General features: G+C 36.5%; 1 protein-coding gene across 2 annotated transcripts in view; it reads left to right on the top strand.

Annotated features, from left to right (window-relative positions):
- SCN2A (sodium voltage-gated channel alpha subunit 2) overlaps window positions 1-22,515 on the top strand; it is a 96,120-nt gene that overhangs the window by 59,275 nt on the left and 14,330 nt on the right. For both annotated transcript variants that reach the window (XM_070422838.1, XM_070422839.1), the window contains exons 18-23: window positions 3,504-3,624; window positions 8,522-8,676; window positions 10,449-10,622; window positions 15,407-15,529; window positions 17,784-18,065; window positions 19,389-19,442. In XM_070422838.1, coding sequence (XP_070278939.1) covers window positions 3,504-3,624; window positions 8,522-8,676; window positions 10,449-10,622; window positions 15,407-15,529; window positions 17,784-18,065; window positions 19,389-19,442 — 909 coding nt within the window. The remainder of the gene's footprint in view (window positions 1-3,503; window positions 3,625-8,521; window positions 8,677-10,448; window positions 10,623-15,406; window positions 15,530-17,783; window positions 18,066-19,388; window positions 19,443-22,515) is intronic.

Here is a 22,515-nt window from a genome sequence, read left to right as displayed (position 1 = left end):
AAGCCCCATTTCCTTCTCTAAATAGACACTGGCATGGTTGATGTTGAGGATGAATGTGCAGCCCAGATTCTTCATTTGTAAACCAAGTAAAGCTATTCAAGTAATTCATGAGAGAGGTAGGTCCTGTATTGTTCCACATCAGAGAGAAGATGAAGAAGGATGAGAGTTCCTCTCCTTCAAGAGGTTCCATTCACTTGCTGGGACTGTAGATCCTTCTTTATAGAGTGAAAAGAGAGAAAACATTGTCAGTGTTAGTTTTCCTGACTCCAGAGTTAAACTACAGTTTGCTTTGTGGACTCATCTCAGGAATGAATAATTGGGAGCCGGGTGTTGAGACAGCACTCCTAATTCTAAGAGTTGTTGGTCATTACACAGTTTAGAATCTTGCAGGATTTGTGTTACTCTGAACTTTCAGTCAGAATATTATTTGTATGCACTTGGATGTGAAAGTAAGTATTAGATAGGAGGTTTTAGAAATCGTGGTGGAATAAGATCCCATGTAACAGTCATTCATTTACTCAACAAACATTTATTAAACACAACATTGATGATAAGTACTAGAGATACAGAGATGGCAAAAGCATGATATTTGTCTCAAAAAATTAAGTCTGGTGAGATATGTCTTCTAGAAATACAACATATTTTATGTGCACTTTTATAAAAGTAATAACACGGCCTTTAAGTACATACATATTTGGCTTCGATAAAAAAGCATCTAGCCCGGCTGGCGTGGCTCAGTTGTTGAGCATCGACCTATGAACAGGAGGACACAGTTTGATTCCCAGTCAGGGCACATGTCTGGGTTGCGGGTTTGATCCCCAGTGTGGGGCGTGCAGGAGGCGGCCAATCAAGGATTCTCTCTCATCATTGATGTTTCTATCTCTCTCTCCCTCTCCCTTCCTCTCTGAAATCAATAAAAAAAAAATTATTTTTTTTTTAAAAAGCATCTACCCCTGGCCTGTGTGGCTTAGTTGGTTGAGAATTGTCCCATGAACCTGAAGGTTGCCTGGTTGGATTCCTGGTCAGGGCACATGCCTGGGTTGTGGTCTCAATCCCTAGTAGAGAGCAGGCAGGAGGCTGATCAATATTTCTCTATCACATAGATCTTTCTCTCCCTTTCACTTCCTCTCTATCTGAAGTCAATATTTTAGAAGCATCTATTAATTTTATGTCAATACTAAATCACTGGGCTAAATGAAAGGATTGATAAATTGATATTACAGGATCCTCTGGAAACTTTTGAACATTTTGAACAAAGTTTTCCTGGAATATCTTGTCTAGTGAGTTTTTCCAATCATTGTCAAGGGCTAACCATCATTACGTTGTGAGGTCCACTCATTCATTCATTTTAAAACAATATTTATTAAGAACCTTCAACATACCCAGCCCTGATGTAGGCTCTGATGCAGTAATTGACCAATGCCAGCTTGAGAGTGTGGAGCACCCTGAATATGGATCCTCATTTTTTACTGGGACCCACTCCCAGGCCTTCCCCTAATCTGTATTTGCAGTGTGATGCTTGTTCCTAAGAGGGATGTTATCCAATTCTAATTGTGGGCTGTCTGTAGTTAGATCAGATATGATTGTGCTTTAATTTTTCTGATTACTTATATCATATTTCAACATCCTGCAAATGATGAGTATTTTCAGATCCCTGGTAGGTAACAACTTCATGTGAATCGGATGGGTTGGAAAGAGAGGGTAATTAAGTCATTTCTTAATCAATTATGTATGTAAAAAAGCTACACATATCTAAGACAGAGGACAAGAAGTTAGAAATAGTCCAACAACTTAGAATATTTGTAATAAATTTAACTTTGACATTTCATCTTAAAACAAAATATATTTAAATTTTGTTGACAAAAATATTATAATTGAGTGTCTGTCTAGTATTGTGATATAGTTGATAAGTAGAAAAATGAATCAGCAACCTAGAAACACCTTACAATATATAATTCTTGATTTCATTAATTTTGTCAAATTAAAAAGCATTGCCCAAGCTAGTTCCAAGGCAGACATATATGATATTTACATGTCTATCATTGGTATTGTTAAATTACATAAGATACATTTTCTGTTTTTAAAAATATCGATTGATTGATTTTGAGAAAATGAGAGAGAGAGAGCAACATCGATTTGTTGTTCCACTTATTTATATATTCATTGGTTGTTTCTCCTATGTGCCCCCACGGGGGATCAAACCTGCAACCTTGGCATATCTGGCTGACACTCTAACCAACTGAGCTCTCTGGTCAGGACCAAAGCATTTGATCTCATATATTATCTATAAATATTTTACTTCATGAGCACCACTTGTCAAGTAAATATTTTATATAAAGAAAATTATTTTCATACAATAAAGTAACCATTTTCCCAGGGTAATTCATAGAATCCTTAGGCCAAATGTGCATAGATTGTTTCTAGTACTGACTACATCCATTTTATAATAGTTCAACATATTTTAACCTGCATTTTATCATGTGCTTACCTCATCCCCTTTATAATGTAGCTCTTACCAGCTCAGCCGTTTCCTAATGTTATGCATTAATGGTAATAACATTGTAACAGGTTGGAGAATGCCCTGGCCCAAACTACTTTGATTCCATGTGGCACTCATACCTGGCCCTGTGTCATGACTGCAGTATCTTAAGATCAGGTTCAAGGCTGGGGTCTCTTCATTGATGCTGATCCATGAAGGACCTGACCTACATAAAGTTTATTGCATTTTAAGGTTTAAAACAATTTCTTTCTAGTACATATATATACTTTTGGTGGTATTTGATTTAACCTAAAGGAAAAAAACAACAACAGCAACCAAAGATGTATTTCTGCTTGTATTAACAAAACAGGTAAGAGTGCCAGAGTAACAAGTAGTTTCCAAATGCACAATGAAACACGGGCGTGCATTGGCCAAAGAGAATGCGAAATATCAGCTCTTGCTACAAAGCTAACAATGTGCTGCTCTTTTGGGAATTAGAAAACTATAGAATATATTTAATAACAACTGATGGTATATGTTTTCATGTCAATGAAAAGTGGATAAATTTAGATTGTTGCTGTTTATGTGCATTTGATCAAATCTTTTCTGCATTTGACATGAAAATACACTTATACAGCTTTCGTTGGTTGGGTCACAATTTTAGAATAAAACACACTATACTATTCGCAAACTAATTTACAAAAGCAAGATCATGGATGACCATACACCTCTGGCAGCTTCCATGAGCTCTCTGCAGGATTTTATTTCAGAATCTTTATGATGGGCTTAATTAAAAATTGTATAAGTTGTTAGTAGCATATTTTTAAAGAAAAAATATCCTTTATTGCTGTATCTAATCTTGTGACCCCCACCTCTACTAAAGCAGATTGGCATTATGTTTAAGATACTCTTAAATTACAGATCAAGGGGATGCGTCCTGAAGACTTGAGGGCACACCTTTTGAATTTTTATATTATAGAGTAAAGAAAACATTTAAAAACTTTTCTGTGGAATTGATTTTCAGAAGTTAAATGCTACTAGTTCATCAGAAGGCAGCACAGTTGACATAGGAGCTCCCGCTGAGGGAGAACAACCGGAAGTGGAACCTGAAGAATCTCTGGAACCTGAAGCCTGTTTCACAGAAGGTAAGAGAAACAATGCATGTATGTTCAGTAGACTTCTCTTAGCCACCCATCTATTCCCCTCCCGCTTTTAAAATCATCTACATCTATCTAACAACCGTTATTTGTTTGCTTTACTTTTTCTATATCAAAACAAAGATGATTTTTAAAGAGGTAAGATTTAATTTATGTGATCAGATATTCTTGTTTTTGTGGATCCTATTCAACTCTTGGAAATGCTTCTAACTATCTGGGTTTTTTTGGTGACCTTCTAGACTATCGAATAGAAGAGAAAGCCAAATCACGCCTATCTCTCTTTAGCTTTAGAAAATAAGAGAAAAAAAAAATTGAAACTCAAAGAACTAGTTTATGGTTTACTATTTTATCTGATCATAATGGGTACTAACTGATGAGAGTACATTTTATTTTTTTTTTATTTTTTTTTTTTTTAATATATTTTATTGATTTTTTACAGAGAGGAAGGGAGAGAGATAGAGAGTTAGAAACATCGATGAGAGAGAAACATCGACCAGCTGCCTCCTGCACATCTCCTACTGGGGATGTGCCCGCAACCCAGGTACATGCCCTTGACCGGAATCAAACCTGGGACCTTTCAGTCCGCAGGCCGACGCTCTATCCACTGAGCCAAACCGGTTTCGGCAATGAGAGTACATTTTAAATAGTGCCTAAAGGGTTACCTGTGTCTGCTAAGGTTAAACATTTTTATGAGCTCTGGATTATAAGAGATAATTAAATCCTAAAATAAACTATGAGTTAATATATATTATATTATATGGAGCACCATGCCATTGTAGTAATCTGAAGAGGATTTTCTGTAGAAAGCTAAAAGTAGGTTATTTGAGGTATGGATGAATTATCTCTTGAACAATAATACTGTGTATCAAACCACCCAAAATTTCTTAGCATATAACAACAAGCATATTTTTGCCCACAATTCCATTGCCGGCTAGCTAGTTTTGCTGATCTTGCTTGGGCTTTCTCACAAGTCTGAGGTCTTGGATGAGACACTTGAAGTGACTCAGCTCCACTTGGCTATCTCATCCTCCACACCCTAGCCTGAGGTTGTTCTAATCCTGAAGGCAAAGGGGCGAGAGAGGAAGCCCGAGTACTAAGGTCAAGCTTCCACTTGTGTCAGGTGTGCTCCTGTCCTGGCCAGTCCAGATTCAGTGTGAGAATGTACTACTAATGATGCCAAAAGGTATACAAAATTAGTGCAAGACCACAGGACACAAAATTCTTTACATTTCTCATGTAAGCCACTATTATAGACAGAGAAACGCTTCTCTAAAACCCTGGGACTCACTTCATTTTCACTCACTTTTTAATTAACAGCTATTTAATAATTCATACTATGTCTTAATCCCAAATCCAATACCATACAGTAATTGCTGAAATAAAAAGGTTTTTTTTTTAATAATAATGATTGCCTCAAATTATTGCTAGTTTATTGCAACTAAATCTTAAAAAAGCTTCATTTGGGCAATATATGTTTATATTAAGGACATTAAAACTGTTTTAATTTAAACTTTAAGCTGTTTTTAAAAATGCAAATATAGCCCTAGCAGGTTTGGCTCAGTGGATAGAGCGTCAGTCTGCGGACTGAAGGGTCCCAGGTTCGATTCTGGCCAAGGGCACATGCCTGGGTTGCGGGCTCGTTCCCCAGTGGGGGGTGTGCAGGAGGTAGCCAATCAGTGATTCTCTCTCATCATTGATGTTTCTATCTCTCTCTACTCTCTTCCTCTCTGAAATCAATAAAGAAATATATTTTTAAAAAATGCAAATATACAGATATTAGAAATCACAAATGATGTCAACAGATTCTTTCTAGGTTTTTATAGAAGATTATGTTGCATATACTTATTGATTTTGGACTTAAATGCATTGGTGAAAATAAATATTTAAATATTCATTTCAAGTTTTAAATAACTTTAGAGCAAAAGCTGTTTGTTCAGCATAAGTTATGATGGATGCTACTTTTTTCTTATTTCCTTCAAAAAATCTGCATACATTTCAGTATAATTACTTGATTATAAAAATATTTATGAGCCTTGACCAGTGTTCTCAGTGGTTAGAGCATCAACCCAGGCACCAAAGGGTCTCGAGTTTGATTCCCAGTCCAGGGCATGTACATGGGTTGCAGGTTTGATCCCAGCCTGGTCAGCACATGTGCAGGAAAGCAACCATCAATGTGCCTCTCATACATCCATGTTTCTCTCTCTGTCTCTCTCTCTTCCTCCTCCCCTCTCTCCCTTCTACTCTCTCTAAAAATCAATGGAAAAAAATATTCTCAGATGAAGATTAACAACAACAAAAAAAAGAATTATGACTTCACAAAACATTCAAGTGGTATCTCACAAAAATTATTTTTGTGGCATTAAGTTATTACTCTTTTCCAGACAACTAGCTTACTTTAGGATATCTATATATATAAAAGCCCAGCAACCAGAACGGCGGAACAACCAGAATGATCGGAACAACCAGTGGATATGACGTGCATTGCGGCAGCCAACCAGCCTGATCTGGGCCCTGATCAGGCCCCCCTCCAGCTGGCCCAGCCCCCATTGCCCCCAACATCCCGATCAGGGGTGGGGCCGGCCAGCCAACTGCCATGGCCCCTCCCCCCTACTGGCTCAGCCCAATGGTCCCCCATTGGGGTGGGGCGGCCAGACCCCACCCATGCACTAATTCCTGCACTGTGCCTCTAGTATGCATAATAATAAATATGATGCTATCAACATTGTCTTTTATAAAGTTAAAAAACTTTTAAGAATGAAATATTACCAGCATAGCATTATAGACAATAATGACTAATTCATAGATACTGACCAACTTTGACAATTAGAATATTTTTGTTATATTTGCTTCAGTTTTTATTTAAGAATAAAACAGATACAGATTAGGCCCCTTTGTACCCCTTCCTTTCTTCTATCTTAGAGGTAAACCAGTGTCTCAATATTTTGTCATTTATTATTCCTACTAACCTGGTCTTTCTTTTTGGTTAAACAGTGTCTTTTCATCTCATATCCTCATTAGGGGGGAAATTACAGTTTCATTTAATAAATTGCAATGAATATATTAGGGCATGTAATTCTCCTTAGTCCTTTGGGAAACAGAAATATCAAAAGGAGGTTGCCCTCAAAAAACAACAAATATGCCCTGTATTTCTTAATGAGAAACTAATAACATTTAATAGCCCTTCATTAAATTTTCATGAAACAAAGGATATGATCTGGCTGCTTACATTATAAAGTAGCATCTGATAAATATCTACCCAATAAAATACTATGCTCCTTGCAGATGAGGTAACCATTCTTCCATTCATTGGATAAGAGTCCTCTATCATGGTTAACACCCTATCTCCTGGCTTCTTCTGGCTCCCACACACCAGTGACACCATATTCTGTGTGCTGCCAGGTCCTATCAACTTAGCAGTATCTTGACCACTGTCACCACCTTTACCCCTGCTTTCATTTTTCTTAACATTCAGTTGATTGTGTCTCATAGACTCTGAACTCCTTTCCCATCTTCTTTCTTCTATCCAATTTTCAAAATAGGCATACATAATTCTAAATCAGTGTTCTTATCAGGTAAATTTTCATAACTTACAAAAAAAAACCCTTCAATGTTTCCCCCATTAGATAGCAGATAAAATTTACATTTTCTCATTCAGGTCCTCTTTTCAGATTAGCTCTCGGTGTCTTTTCTAGTCTTGATTCCTAATCCTCTCTGTCATGCAACTTCCAGGCATTTATCTCACCAAGTTCTATTTGTATAATTGTTTCTGCATTCCTCACAGCTCCAGGTACTAGAACTGGTTCTTACACATCTTCTAAAATCTCACCTCATATCCGTTACCTCCATAAAGCTCAATATCAGAAATTAATCTCTGTCCACAAACTCTCACAATACCTTAGTTTTTTTGTGATAATTATTGCTTTTTGTAATTATAGAATCTCTCCTGTTTCAAATGCACATTCTTTTTAGAGCAAGGCTATGTCTTAAACATTCTAGTATTATAATTTGTTCAATACAAGTCCTTGAATACGAGAGATGTTCAATAAATATTTGTTGACAAGCCTTTGATCTAGTAGTCCCCACATTATACAAAGATGTTTATTACATTGTTGCTAATAATAGCCAGAATTAAAGCTACATAAATATTCAATAATAGTGGAATAACTATATTAATTCTTGTTAAGTCTGGTAATCTTATTTAGAGATATTATGAAACCTTTCATATTCTATTTACTTGTAATTAAAAAGGAAATATTGGGCCTCGCCAGTGTGGCTCGGTTAGTTGGGCATGGTCCCATGCACCTGGGGGTTGCTGGTTTGATTCCCCATCAGGGCACATGCCCAGATTGCAGGTTCGATCTCCAGTTGGGGTATGTGCAAGAGACAACTGATCAATGTTTCTCTTTCAGTCAATGTTTATCTCCTCTCTCTCTCTCTCTCTCTCTCTCTCTCTCTCTCTCTCTCTCCCCCTCTCCCTCTTCCTCTCTTTCTCTCTTCCTCTCTCTCTAAAAGCAATAAAAACATATATTTTTAAAAGGAAATGTTTATATTATACCATTAAGTGAAATAATTAGAATTCAAATATACAAATATCCACATATGAATGAAATGATCAACTTCTGGTGATTTTAATTTTCTCTCTGTTTTTCTATGTATTTCTAATGCAATATAATCCAATTTAATAGTCCCGTAAACATAAAAAAATGTGTGGAATGAGTAATTGAAAAACATTATAGATGACTTCTATTTCTATAAGTGGAAGCCATCTTAAAAAATGAAGTCATTTACCAGTTGTCAGATAATAATATAGATGAATGTCCACCAACACAAATGTTCATAATCAAAGAGTATTTTCTTTTTCTTCCTTTACTTTGACATATTTTAGACTGTGTACGGAAGTTTAAGTGTTGCCAGATAAGCATAGAAGAAGGCAAAGGAAAACTCTGGTGGAACTTGAGAAAAACTTGCTATAAAATAGTGGAGCATAACTGGTTCGAAACCTTCATTGTCTTCATGATTCTGCTCAGCAGTGGGGCACTGGTAAGTGACATAGGATCTGCTCCTTTACCTTTCCTTTCAATGCACCTCCTATTTCATGTTTTTACAATAACTTGTTGGTGAGGATGAGAGACATTGTGTGATATTTTTAGCATAGTTGTGAGAGGCTCAATAAATAGGCTCAATAAATTTATTGTTCTGAAGTAGGCCTCAGGATGAATCAAACTCAGAACACTATGGTTTTTGTAATATCTAAAAAAGGATCTTTTTTACTTTCACTCAAAAGAGACTGTTCTTACTAAGAATGACTATGCAGGTATGATATGGGATTATCGCTAAATATCAAACTACGTAACATAACTCCATTGCTACAGGGAACTCACCTGCCTTGTTCGTGCTGATTCACTAGTGCCAACCATAGTGAATGGTAAATAGTACACTGACATAATTACTGACTAGTAGCAAAGTGAAAGCATTACGAACTTATTTTATGTCTGATTTCACTCAATGGAATGATCAATTTGGTCAGAATATTGATTAACATAATAAAAAGTGTGACCTGTTTTCCTATTTGGTGATACAAACATGGTTGCATTTGTACTATTTTTTCAGTTAGTAGTAGTGTTTGGTGAATTGATTTCAATATAAGGATATGGCATTGTATCTGGAGGCCTCTAAGCCCACCTCTGATGTAATTGGCAATCCTGCATCCTGCCATGTACTCAGAACAAAGAGGGTGAGCCCTGTGTTTTAATGCCAAGTGGAAAGACAATACTGAATCTCATTAGTGACTAGTGTCCTTGTTGTAGTAGCTCTTGGTTTCAAGTACATCCAGTCAAAGCTCAAGGAAGTACATCAACAGGCTGGCTTCTAAGCAGCTTCCACCCTCAGCTATAAATTGAGCTGAAAGCTTTTAGGCCCTGGTGCTAAGCTCACAAGCTCAGATTCCCTTTTTCTTCAAAAAAGAAATTTTTTCTTTATCATTCACCCGGACCACCAGGTTACCCTCATAGTCTTTCCTGTAAGGCAGCGGTTCTCAACCTGTGGGTCGCGACCCCTTTGGGGGTCGAACGACCCTTTCACAGGGGTTGCCTAAGACCATCAGAAAACACATATATAATTACATATTGTTTTTGTGATTAATCACTATGCTTTAATTATGTTCAATTTGTAACAATGAAATTGGGGGTCACCACAACATGAGGAATTGTATTAAAGGGTTGAGGCATTAGGAAGTTTGAGAACCACTGCATGTAAGGGCATTGAGTTAGACAATTGCTTTTTTCATTCAGATGTCCCAGGGACTCCTGTAAATGAGTCCCCAACCCTTTCTGAGGAATTCTGCAAAATGATGGCTTAGGGAGCTTCTAGACATTTTGTGTGTGTGTGTGTGAGAGAGAGAGAGAGAGAGAGAGAGAGAGGGAGAGAGAGAGAGATTATAGTCCAGTGTCCTTCCCCTGGCTAATGGAGCTCATTGCTTTACATTTGCATTAGTGAGGGGTTACAGCCCAGTGACTGCACTAAAGGAAGTGGGTCTACTTGCAGTGACTTTCTGCTGTAGAGAGAAGCAGCTGGCAGTAAAAATGTTAAGTTGTTTTGAGGTACTGATACTAAAACTTTAAAATTATTTGAATTTATTGGTTGACTGAAATGCCCAGGCAGCAGTCATTTGCATATAGATAACTATAAGGCAAAATGCAGCTATGAAAACAGGAAGGCTTCCAGTGCGGGCACCTGAGAAGAGCATGTATTTTCTAATAAGCTATTAATTAGCGACAGTACAATGAAATTTAATTGCATTTTTTCCCTTACAGGCCTTTGAAGATATATATATTGAGCAGCGAAAAACAATTAAGACCATATTAGAATATGCTGACAAAGTTTTCACTTACATATTCATCCTGGAAATGCTTCTCAAGTGGGTTGCATATGGTTTTCAAATGTATTTTACCAACGCCTGGTGCTGGCTAGATTTTTTGATTGTGGATGTGAGTATTCTTCACTGTTTCATTCCATTGGCATGTGATGATCCATCAAGCATGTCAAACTCAAAGGCTAACATGAGCCAGATAAACAAGGTTTAAGTTTATGTGGGCTGCAAAAAACAACCTTCAAATTTCATAGAAACGTAGGTTTATTTTGATAGAGACATGCTGAATACAAAGGGCTGAAATAAATGAGTAATAGTTAACATAAAATAATAGAACATTTTAATAAAAATTAATATTTTTTCTTGAACATTAACTTACCAGACACTAAATAACTGCACAAATTAATAGGCGTAAAGCAACTAAACCTATTTTTCTTGTTCTCCGAAAGTGAAATATTTCCTGTTGCGCACACCAAACAAGTCAGTCCAAGACTAATGATGCGGTAATCGGCTGCTAAAATATTTGCTGCTAGTATTAGTGGGGAGAAATGGTGCACCTACGCATAAGGTGCGTAAGGGAAATGAGTGCAACACAATTATAGTAGTCAGTCACTAGCGAACATTGTAGTTCATTATTAATAATTATGTATAACAGGATATTGTAAAAATTAAGTTACGAAATTTTTATTAAAACATTTCTTACATACCGTTATATTGGCTGGGCTGCACATGCGGCCCGTGGGCTGCGAGTTTGACATGCTTGTGATACATATTAGTCCTCACAATGATGCTTAGCATATATATAGTAGGCACTCCATCAATACTGTCTGCATGGGTGCAAATATAAATGGTGATTTCTATTCTCCCAATGATACAAAGTCCCAAAACCTTTTTTTTTTTTTGCCAATTTAAATACATATACTTTCATAGGTGAAACAGCAAATGCTATGTTATTATCATTATTGATTTAGCTTCAAATTAATATTTAACATTCCAAGCTATACAAATAATATGTTAAGGTAATTTTGCTTTTTTCACTCTCACATTTAATACAATAACTGTATTTAAATTATTCACATCTTTGACATTAGCATCTTTGTTATCAACAGAGACTGTTGAGAAGTGCTTGGCCCACAGATGGATTACTAATTACAAAGAAATGTGAAAGTCCAAATAGCAAGAGATACTTCTTGATTCATATGATGGTTGGAACAGATTGGCTATGAACTAATCATTTAAAGGTTTATTAAACTGCATTGGTGTTGAAAATAAAGTAAGATGGAGAACCAGAGTATAAGAAGCTTTAAAACATTGAACATGAGGTTACTCCTGATTTCTGAGTGAGAAGTTTGAGGAACATCTCATCTTTTATTCACAAATATAAGATCATACTGAACAAAAAAGTTTTAAATTATGTTTATTTCATTTTGGAGATTTACTTCTTAAATGCCTTTCAAATTATTAATTTATTCAGAATCGAGAGAAAATAATTTAAAGGCTTTTTGTCTAGACAAGTCTAGGGGATATGTTCATAGCAGCACAATTTACAATAGCTAAGATCTGTAAACAGCCCAAGTGCCCATCAGTAGAGGAGTGGATAAAAAAGCTGTGATACATTTGTGCCATGAAATACTATGCAGCAGTAAGAAAAGAAGTTTCTCTTACCCTTTGAGACCTCGTGGTTGGGACCTGGGGAGTATCATGCTAAGTGAAATAAGTCAGTAGAAAAAGACAAGTATCATGTGATCGCACTCATATGTGGAATCTAAGTAACAAAATAAGCTGATGTGGATCCAGAGACATGGAAGCATGGAACAGAGTGCAGAATCTCAGAGGGAAGGCAGGGGAGGGTGGATGGGTGGAGGGTAATCAACCAAAGACCTTGTGTACATATATGCATGGCCCATGGACACAGACAATAGGGTGCTGAAGGCCTGGGGTGGAGGGTGGGGGGCTGGAGGGCATCAATGGGGAGGAAAGGGGATATGTGTAATACTTTCAACAATAAAGGATTATAAAAAAAAAAATGTAAAAATAAAGTCTAGGGGAGCTGGTGAGCACAGAGAGTAAGGATTCGGAGAAGGGAACAGATTGATGATCACCATCAACATAGAGGAAGAAAACTGAATTTTCAGGAAAGCACAATATGTTTAATAGTGCATTGTAAAGATAATATTATGTTGATTTTAATAATTTCTTGGCAATTAAAGACATATTTTGATATATAAAATTTAAATATCATGTTAGCAAAGAGAAAAATAGACACTTTCTTGAAGAAAATTATTTTTTACAGTTTCAGGTAAAAAAAAAATATCAATTTTTAATCCACTATGACCTTTCTAATCACTGAACACAAGAAAAAATTATGAAAGAGACAAAGAGAGTTCTTTGCATTTAGCAGAGAAAAGTATATTTTAGTTTTTTCCTAATCTGCCTGAAGCAAATCTACTATTAAATATATAAAATTACATACAAAATCACATCAAAAATTTTCTGGCAATAAAATGACAATAAATAATTTTTTAAAAATATATTTTATTGATTTTTTACAGAGAGGAAGGGAAAGGGATAGAGAGTTAGAAACATCGATGAGAGAGAAATATCGATCAGCTGCCTCCTGCACACTCCCCACAGGGTATGTGTCCTCAACCAAGGTACATGCCCTTGACTGGAATGGAACCTGGGACCGTTGAGTCCGCAGGCCGACGTTCTATCCACTGAGCCAAACTGGTTAGGGCAATAAATAATATTTTAAATTCATATATTTAGACATTATAAAAAATGAAAAAACATACCAAAACTATACCATTCTTTTATTTGTATAATGAGTTTATAGATGATACTTTTTCTTCTCCTTATTTTCTATAAATGGTTAAGATACTTGATAAATGTATAATAAAACATCCTATATTTAACACACTATCCTATATAATAAAAGCCCAGAGACTGGAACAGCGGAACAACCAGAATGACTAGAGACCAGAATGACCACGGCCCCCTCACCCTGGCTGGCCCCGCCCCCCAGCGAGCAGTTAGGGGATATTAGGCAGGCAGGCAGGCAAGTGATTAGGGGTGATCAGGCAGGCAGGCATGGAAGTGGTTAGGGGTGATCAGGCAGGCAGGCATGGAAGTGGTTAGGGGTGATCAGGCAGGCAGGGGAGCAGTTAGGGGCAATCATGCAGGCAGGCAGAATAGTTAGGGGGATCAGGCAGGCAGGCTAGTTGTTAGGAGCCAGCGGTCCCAGATTGCAAGAAGGATGTCCGACTGCCATTTTAGGCCTGATCCGAAGGAATCCCTGCAAGATCGGACCTAAACTGGTAGCCGGACATCCCCTGAAAGGTCCCGGATTGCTAGCGTTAGCAGCCCCCTGGGCCTCTAGTTTAATAATAAAGGCATTAAGGCAATACTACCTGAATATAAAGGAATCCGTAAGAGAAATCTAGTTGTCCTGTAGCTGGTGTTCATATTACCTAACATATCCTGATATTTACCTTCTTGGATTAAAAAAAACAAAAACTAGTTTGAGAATATTAAACTAAACAATACTTTGCCTTATATCAATATATATTGCTCATCTATTTTGTTATTGAAGAAACTAATGTGAATGTCATTTTTCCGGGCCTATGGGAACTGATAGTTGTCCTGTGAGGACAGATAGGTATTCAACTAGAACAGCGGTTCTCAACCTGTGGGTCGCGACCCCTTTGGGGGTCGAATGACCCTTTCATAGGGGCCACCTAAGACCATCGGAAAACACATATAAGTTTGAATGTCATTTTACTATAAAAATGTTTTGTTTCACTTATTTTTCTTAAAAAATATATTTTTCAAATATCTATTAATGCCATAGTCTTAAAACTATACTATATATCTATTTTTATTTATTTGCTTTGAAATTCAGGTGCACTTTAGGAGAACATATTTTTTTCTTAGCTTACATAAGTTCAATGAGTTTCCTGTGTATTTTCAAAGGAAGTCAGATATTTCTGTGTCACCTGTGACAGTCCTTTCCTTTTTTGTCAGCTGAGACTTTAAAACTACATTAGTCATACCAACTACATTAGTCATTTGTACACATGATTAAAGAAAACATTGTTTTGGCAATTTCTAATTACTTATACTAAAATCTCAGCTTTTATAAATTAACTAGAGGCCCGATGCACGAAATTCATGCAAGGGGCTCAGCCCTCGCAGTTGTGGTGGCTTGCCTCAGCCTTTGCAGCCTAGGCTTCTTCCAGAAGGTTGTCCGGAAGGACGTCTGGAAGGTCATTCAGCTGTCTGGTCTAATTAGCATATTATGGTTTTATTATTATAAATTTGAGCTAATTAATGCCTTTACACCCTCACACTAAAATTTACATAAAGACAAAGCCACTGTGTAGGTGCCAAGATCTTTCTGGATGTGTTTATGTTCAGATTCACCAGTGTTTTGCAGTTACCTGTGTACTTGTACCAAGTTTTAATTTTCCTTTCAGGTCTGCTAAATAGCATGAAAAATGATAAAGTTTTATAGCTACATAGATGGAGATTGCATATCTGTGCCATTATTTTTCTTGCTTTACACTTAATTTACAAAAATGTTCGTGTCAAGATTCTTGGGAAGAGAACCTGCATAGTTTCTTCTTTTTCATAAGTGTATGATAGTGGTTCTAAAAGTGTGGGTCACCGACTCCTATCATTAGATTCACCTGGAAATGTTAGGAAACCCAAATTATCAGGCCCCACCCCAAACCTATTGAATCAGACTCTGCCAGGATCTTTCTGTTTCAACAAGCCCTCCAGGTGATTTTGATACTTGGTAAAGTTTGAGAACTAACTACTTGTTTACTGCATAGAGCATGGTTGATCTGTGTAAGCATTTTTGTCTGTAAGTAAGAAAATTGTGTTGCTTTTTCTGTATAGGTCTCCTTGGTTAGCTTGACTGCAAATGCCTTGGGGTACTCAGAGCTTGGTGCCATCAAGTCCCTCAGGACACTAAGAGCTCTGAGGCCATTGAGAGCCTTATCCCGCTTTGAAGGAATGAGGGTAAGACCAAATGCTTAGAATTTGTTGAAATTATAAGCAAGAACAGACAGACATTTTGTACCTTAGAAATGACACATCCATGGAAAATTTGTGTCTTCTACATTCATACTGACATAACCGGTCAATCAATAATATTTGACACTGCTGGGGACACTCACAGAATATCATGCCTAAGTGCTTGTTCCTTACTAGATTTTTTACTCTGTGGGAAATCTCTATCATGTTGTGGAGGCTTCTGATGTGAGTCAAGATAAATGGTGTTTATTCCATTTATAAATGTGCAGGAAATCCCACTCACTGTAATTTAAACAAATCATTTCCCATCATTTCTTCATTGCTCCCTGTGACTGATGTGTTTTGAGCCTTTCAAAGTCCAGATCTGGCCTCTTAGATTTGAAACACAGGGTGAGATGGCTGAAAAGTAGGTCAACTGTGGAAATCTAACAGTCATTTAGAAAGGTGGTACAAAGAACAGGAAGGAATTTGTGCTTATCACTTGTCAACCCTGCCGCACGAAACCTGAGACCACACACCGTCAGCACTGAGGAAATGATGCTGTGTCATAGTGGATTTAGTTATTTAAAAAGGAACTTTCAAAAAATGATGTTTTTTGTGATACTTGAAAATTATTGGGACTTTCTATGAATATTTCAGACACAACATTGTTTGGATGGTAAGAATAGCTATGTGTGTCTGTGTGTTTGTGCACATACAGTTGCATGGAAACTAATTATTAGCCTCTAAGTTCTTTTCACTTTACCAATTTAAATTGCTGTGGGTTTTTAAAAATATATTTTTATTGATTTCAGAGAGGGAAAGAGAGGGAGAGAGAGATAGAAACATCAATGATGAGAGTGAATCATTGATCGGCTGCCTCCTGCATGTCCCCTACTGGGGATCGAGCCCACAATCCAGGCATGTGCCCTGACCGGGAATCAAGCCATAACCTCCTGGTTCATATGTCAATGCTCAACCACTGAGCCACACTGGCTGGGCAAAATTGCTGTTTTTACAGTAGTGGTTTTTCTTGTAAAAATGCAATCAAACGTTCAGTACTAGAATAATTTTCCTATTTTTTTAAATCAAATTTGCGTATGTCTGCACCTAAATCCTTAATACTTCCATAGATTTAAATGTATTGGAAAACACATGTGTTGTTTTTTGCTACCCAGCTTTTTAAAAAATATATAATTGTATTAAACAATATCTTCTCACATTTGCATAGTAGAGCATTTTCTATGGTGAGCTTAAAAATTAAGTGTCGCCCAGCCGGCGTGGTTCAGTGGTTGAGCATTGACCTATGAACGAGGAGGTCACGATTCAATTCCTGGTCAGGGCACATGCCCAGGTTGTGGGCTCCAACCCCAGTGGGGGGTCTTTCAGGAGGCAGCTGATCCATGAGTCTCTATCATTGATGTTTCTATCTCTCCCTCTCTGAAATAAAAAAATAAATAAGTGTCAAGACAAAGTACCTCTGAATTATGAGAGTTGAAATTCTGGTAGTAACTTCAAACTTTAATAAGGTCTTTAAAACTTGCTTTCATTTATTTTTGAAAGGGATTCCACAAAGGAGGATCCCTAGGGCCAGAAAAGTTACATAACTTGTTCAAAGGTGCATAGCTAATTGTGTGACACAAAGTAGAATACAGATAGCCTGACTTCCAAACTCTTTCTCCTCCTAACATGTTCAATCTCCATGCTTCGCTCTCTTTGCTCCAGTTTTCCTATGTAGAGTGACCCTGTACTACTGGTACATTGCTTGGGACAGTCCCGCCTTACACTTGCTTTCTCAGAATAGTTATCATTAGTATTCTCTTTCACCCTGGAAACTGACCCTCAAGTGTTCTCTTTTACTTTCAGATTTTGGATAGTAAATGCTATGGTTGTCATGATTTTCAAAAATTGTGACATTCACATGATTACATTACTTCTGTAGTCATGTTATTATTTGTATTCTTAATTATTTTTTTTGCATTTGTGATTAGTCCCATCCTTTGGTGACAATTTGATATGAATATTGCCTTACCACTTGACAAAACATTCTACAACATAAAATATATTTTATACTATTCTGAAGTATAATTAAACATTGTAGTTGGAGCCACTAGAGACTAGTTTCTGCCTAATCTGTAACTTTAAGAACATATATATTTTCTCTCATTTGACTGTTGTTCTTTTTATAGTATTTAAAAATAGTTAACCATAAGTAAATATTTGTTGTTGACTTTTCACCTATTTTTTCTTCTCATGTCAGGTTGTTGTCAATGCTCTTTTAGGAGCCATTCCATCCATAATGAATGTACTTCTGGTTTGTCTGATCTTTTGGCTAATATTCAGTATCATGGGAGTGAATCTCTTTGCTGGCAAGTTTTATCATTGTATTAACTACACCACTGGAGAAATCTTTGATGTAAGTGTGGTCAACAACTACAGCGAATGTAAAGCCCTCATAGAGAGCAATCAAACTGCTCGGTGGAAAAATGTGAAAGTAAACTTTGATAATGTAGGACTTGGATATCTTTCTCTGCTTCAAGTCGTAAGTAACCATTTTGTTACTCTCTGTGATGTATTATTGAAGTGAATGTAATTTTTTTTCTGTATTCATAAATACATACTTCGCCAGGTCCATCTGTATAGACCTGAAGAAATACTGAAAATTACTGAACTATCTATCTTCACTATGTTGAAAGTGGACAGCTCTGCAAAGTTTATCATCTCCCAGGCTATGCATTAGACCCCAGTAATAGTTCTTTGTTATTGAGATTTCTTTGTGGGTTCCTATTGTTTTCCCCATCTTACTCTGAGAAAGTAGAGGCACAGGCCCCAGGGTGGGGTTGGAGTGGTAGGTTTCTGTGCTCTTTCTCAGGAACCTGAGAATATAGATAAAAGTCCTCACCCACCCACACTTCACCCCGCCCTAACCAAAACTCCCCACCTTTACATCCTTCATACAGACTGCTACCTCATTCGCATGTTCTTGCCTGATGCTTGAACACTTTCAGAGAGGAGAATTACTCTCTTGCAAATGAAAACCTTCCTATCAAGTCTATTATGTCACTATCAATTCACAAAAATTCATATCAATTCATAACAATTAGTGCAACTTCTCAAATGACCACTCTAAGTTATGCCCACATACTCCATGAGATGACCCACCCACACAATTCCCAACACTGTATGAACAGTAGAGGGAAGACCCTGTGACACTAAGGAACTGAAAACAATGTACAAGACTTGTTTTCAGGATTACTGTGTCCACACAAAAAAGCAAATACTTAAAAGACTAAATTGCAATTGAATATAATGTTTGTTTCAGATTAAGAAACTCCTTCTTATAGAATAGTGCCTCAAAATAGTATATTCAATAATATGGAGGAAATTTTCAGGAACAAACCATCATGATTCATATTATTGATAATACCTTTTAGAACAGAAAACATAGGGAAAAAAGCATTAAGATCAAACAATGCACCATCCTTTTCAACTTGTTTGATGCTAGTACTACATACATGAAATTATTTAATCAAATTTCATGTTAGGCACATCAGATACAAAAGTTGTTAATAATTGTTTTTATAATAGCATGTTGTTATTATCTATCAGAATTTAATTAAAGATATTAAAGATATAGATAGATAGATATAGACATAAATATAGATATAGATATAATAGAAGAATATTAAAGTAGAAGTATTTCCAAAGCATATATTATAAAACTATGCCCAAAGAGTTTAGATATTAATTCCAAATTATTATACATACCTGGTTTAAATTAATCTTGGTCAATCAATCTGATATTTAATTTATTTTATAAAATTGTAATTTGGGGGGAAAATTAAATGATGTGATTTTTTTACAGGCCACATTTAAGGGATGGATGGATATCATGTATGCAGCTGTTGATTCACGAAATGTAAGTCTTCTTAGAGGGAAAATTGCTTAATTTGATCCAGCGAGTATTTTCACAGTGTTGTATTTTAGTGATATTGTCAATAAAATAAAACCGTGGATCACTTTATAGAACACATCTATATTACAAAGATAAAATATTCGCCTGATCTTTTTCTCACTGTGAATCTTTTTTTTAAAATATATTTTATTGATTTTTTACAGAGAGAGGAAGGGAGAGAGATAGAGAGTTAGAAACATCGATGAGAGAGAAACATCGATCAGCTGCCTCCTGCACATCTCCCACTGGGGATGTGCCCACAACCCAGGTACATGCCCTTGACCAGAATCGAACCCGGGACCCTTCAGTCCGCAGGCCGACGCTCTATCCACTGAGCCAAACCGGTTTCGGCTCACTGTGAATCTTTTAACGTATTTTCTTGTGTCTAGCATGACACCTGGCACTTAAAAATTTGTTGAGTGAGTTGGAGATGAGACATTTTAGTTTTGGCTCTGATGGTTACGGTCATTTGTGTATGAGGAGCCCTTGTGGGCACTTTCCTCATCTATCTAGGTTTCCTTCAGCTTTATCTTTCTTGTAATACAGGGATCTGGTTAATGGTGGGAAAAAACAAACATTACAAAACAAACAAAAAACTTAATAGTGCTCCTCCCTGGGAAGTGAGATATTTGTGGTAGAAGAACAGGGCATTCACAGTTCACCTTATACACTTCAACACTTTTGAAATCTTTTGTACAATTTTCATTAATTTCATTCATTTGTTGATTTCATAAACAGCGAGGGAGGAAATCACATTAAAATGAAAAAGACTGATCTCTGGTATATCACCAGAACATGATAATTAAGCTTAAAATGTTATTTACCTAGCACCAGCCACCAGGCTTAACTCAAAAGAATTCCTGAGGGGTTTTTTGTTTGTTTATTTTTTGGGTGTGTATTTATTTATTTATTTATTTATTTATTCATTCATTCCACCTTACTAATAAAGAGAGCACAAGAGCTAAGATCCCTGCATTGTACCTCTGTAAGTGCTATGCCAAGGACTTTCTGACATTTTATCATTTAATCCTAAATAATAACCTTATTATGTAGCTTGACATCCAACTCTATTTTATCATGGAATCAAAGAGGATTAACACACTAAGTGGTAGAACATATTTTTGAACTTTTGACCACAATGGGCTTATAACTGCTTTCTACAGTAGTTTTCTACTTATTTGATTACTTCATTTAAAGTTCTCTCTATCTTTTTTATCAATAACCTACGTGACATGCAACTTACTTTCAGTTTCTATCTTAATCATTTAGCATACATTGTCTGCTACATAACTCCTTGACATTCAAGCACTTTACGAAAGATGGAATCTAATTGTCCCTTAAAAATATGAAAAGTTGCTCGCTCTTACTCTCATTAATCCACAAAGAAATGTAAATTTAATCCAAAATGAGATATCACCTGCACACCTACCTGATTGGCATATTAAAAAGTTTGATAGTACTAAGTGCTGCCAAGGTTAAACAGCAATAATAACTCTTACACTTTGCTAATTGGGGGAAAAAGAGGACAAATATTCCTTTAAAACCTTAGGAATCATCACATTATTCAATAAAGTTAAGATATTCTTTAATCCTGAAATTCCATTTTTAGCTATATCCTACAGAAACTAGTGTACATACATTGGAGATCTGTGTACAAGAATAAACATAACTTTTTTGCATTACCAAAAACTGTAAACAACTCAAAGTAGTAGAAATGGACAAATAATTGAATATTATTTGGTGATAAAAATTATATATGAATATAATATGCACAACAATGTGGATGAATCTTCAAAATATAACAGAGCTATAACAAATGTGTCTGCCATGCAAAATGTAGACAAAATTAATCTTATTGTTTATGAATAGGTTCTTAGGTGTTAACTCTAAAGAAAAAGCAAGAAAATAATTACCATAGAAGTCAAGATAATGATTACCTCTAGCAGAAATGGTCGAATTTATGTTTGGGAAGGATAAACCAAGGGTTTCTGAGGTCCTGACAATGTTCTGAGTTGTGAAATTCGCTTTATAACCATTTATTACATCTTATACTTATATGCTATGTACGCTTATGTATTTATTATATAACTAGAGGCCCAGTGCATGAAATTTGTGTACTGTACGGGGGGGGGGGGGGGGGGGGGGGGGTTGGGGGGGGAGCATCCCTCAGCCTGGCCTGCACCCTCTCCCAGTCTGGGAGCCCTCCCCAGCTGTGAGCCCAGCTTCTGACTGAGCAGCGCTTCCCCTGTGGGAGTGCACTGACCACCAGAGGGCAGCTCCTGCATTGAGTGTCTGCCCCCTGGTGGTCAGTGGGCATCATAGCAACTGGTCATTCTGCCATTTGGTTGATTTGCATATTAGCCTTTTATCATATAGGATGAAAAACATTTTAAAATGCCATTTTATATTACTTTCTACTAACTCACACAAATGAAATAAAAGTATTATCAAAATATATGTGTTTTTATAATATTTGTGATATTTCTTATTTTATTCTATTTCATTAGGGAAAAAAAAAATAATGTTGGCTATTACCCTCTAAAGTGATTTTATGACACGTTAGGCAATTACCTGCATCCATTATCTCCTGTGACTGGTTAACTTAGAACAATATTTTGTGAGACCTGAACTATAGATTACAACCAAAAGCACAAACTATCACACCTTTTTTTGATCGAAAGTGTGCTGGACAAGAGAATTCATCATGTAGAATCTGTGCCTAAGGCCTACTTAATAAGATGAATCAATAGATTCATATTCAGAATAAGATCCTTCTGATATACCTATATCCACACATACATAAGAAATGTGTAATAGAAATAAAACCTTTATTTTTAGCTATTATATTACTACTAGAGGCCCAATACATGAAAATTTATGCAAGAGTAGGCTTTCCTTCCCCCGACTGCCTGCACTGGCTTCCCTCTGGCACCCAGGACCTGGGCTGGCTTCCCTCTGGCCCCGGCTTTATCAGGAAGGACATCTGGAATGACATCCGGAAGACATCTGGTCTAATTAGCATATTACCCTTTTATTA

Source organism: Myotis yumanensis, unplaced genomic scaffold (assembly GCF_028538775.1).
Source record: "Myotis yumanensis isolate MYYU_CA2020_CCGP unplaced genomic scaffold, mMyoYum1.0.hap1 SCAF_8, whole genome shotgun sequence".
Taxonomy (NCBI): Eukaryota; Metazoa; Chordata; class Mammalia; order Chiroptera; family Vespertilionidae; genus Myotis; species Myotis yumanensis.
This window is presented reverse-complemented; position numbering and strand designations above follow the sequence as displayed.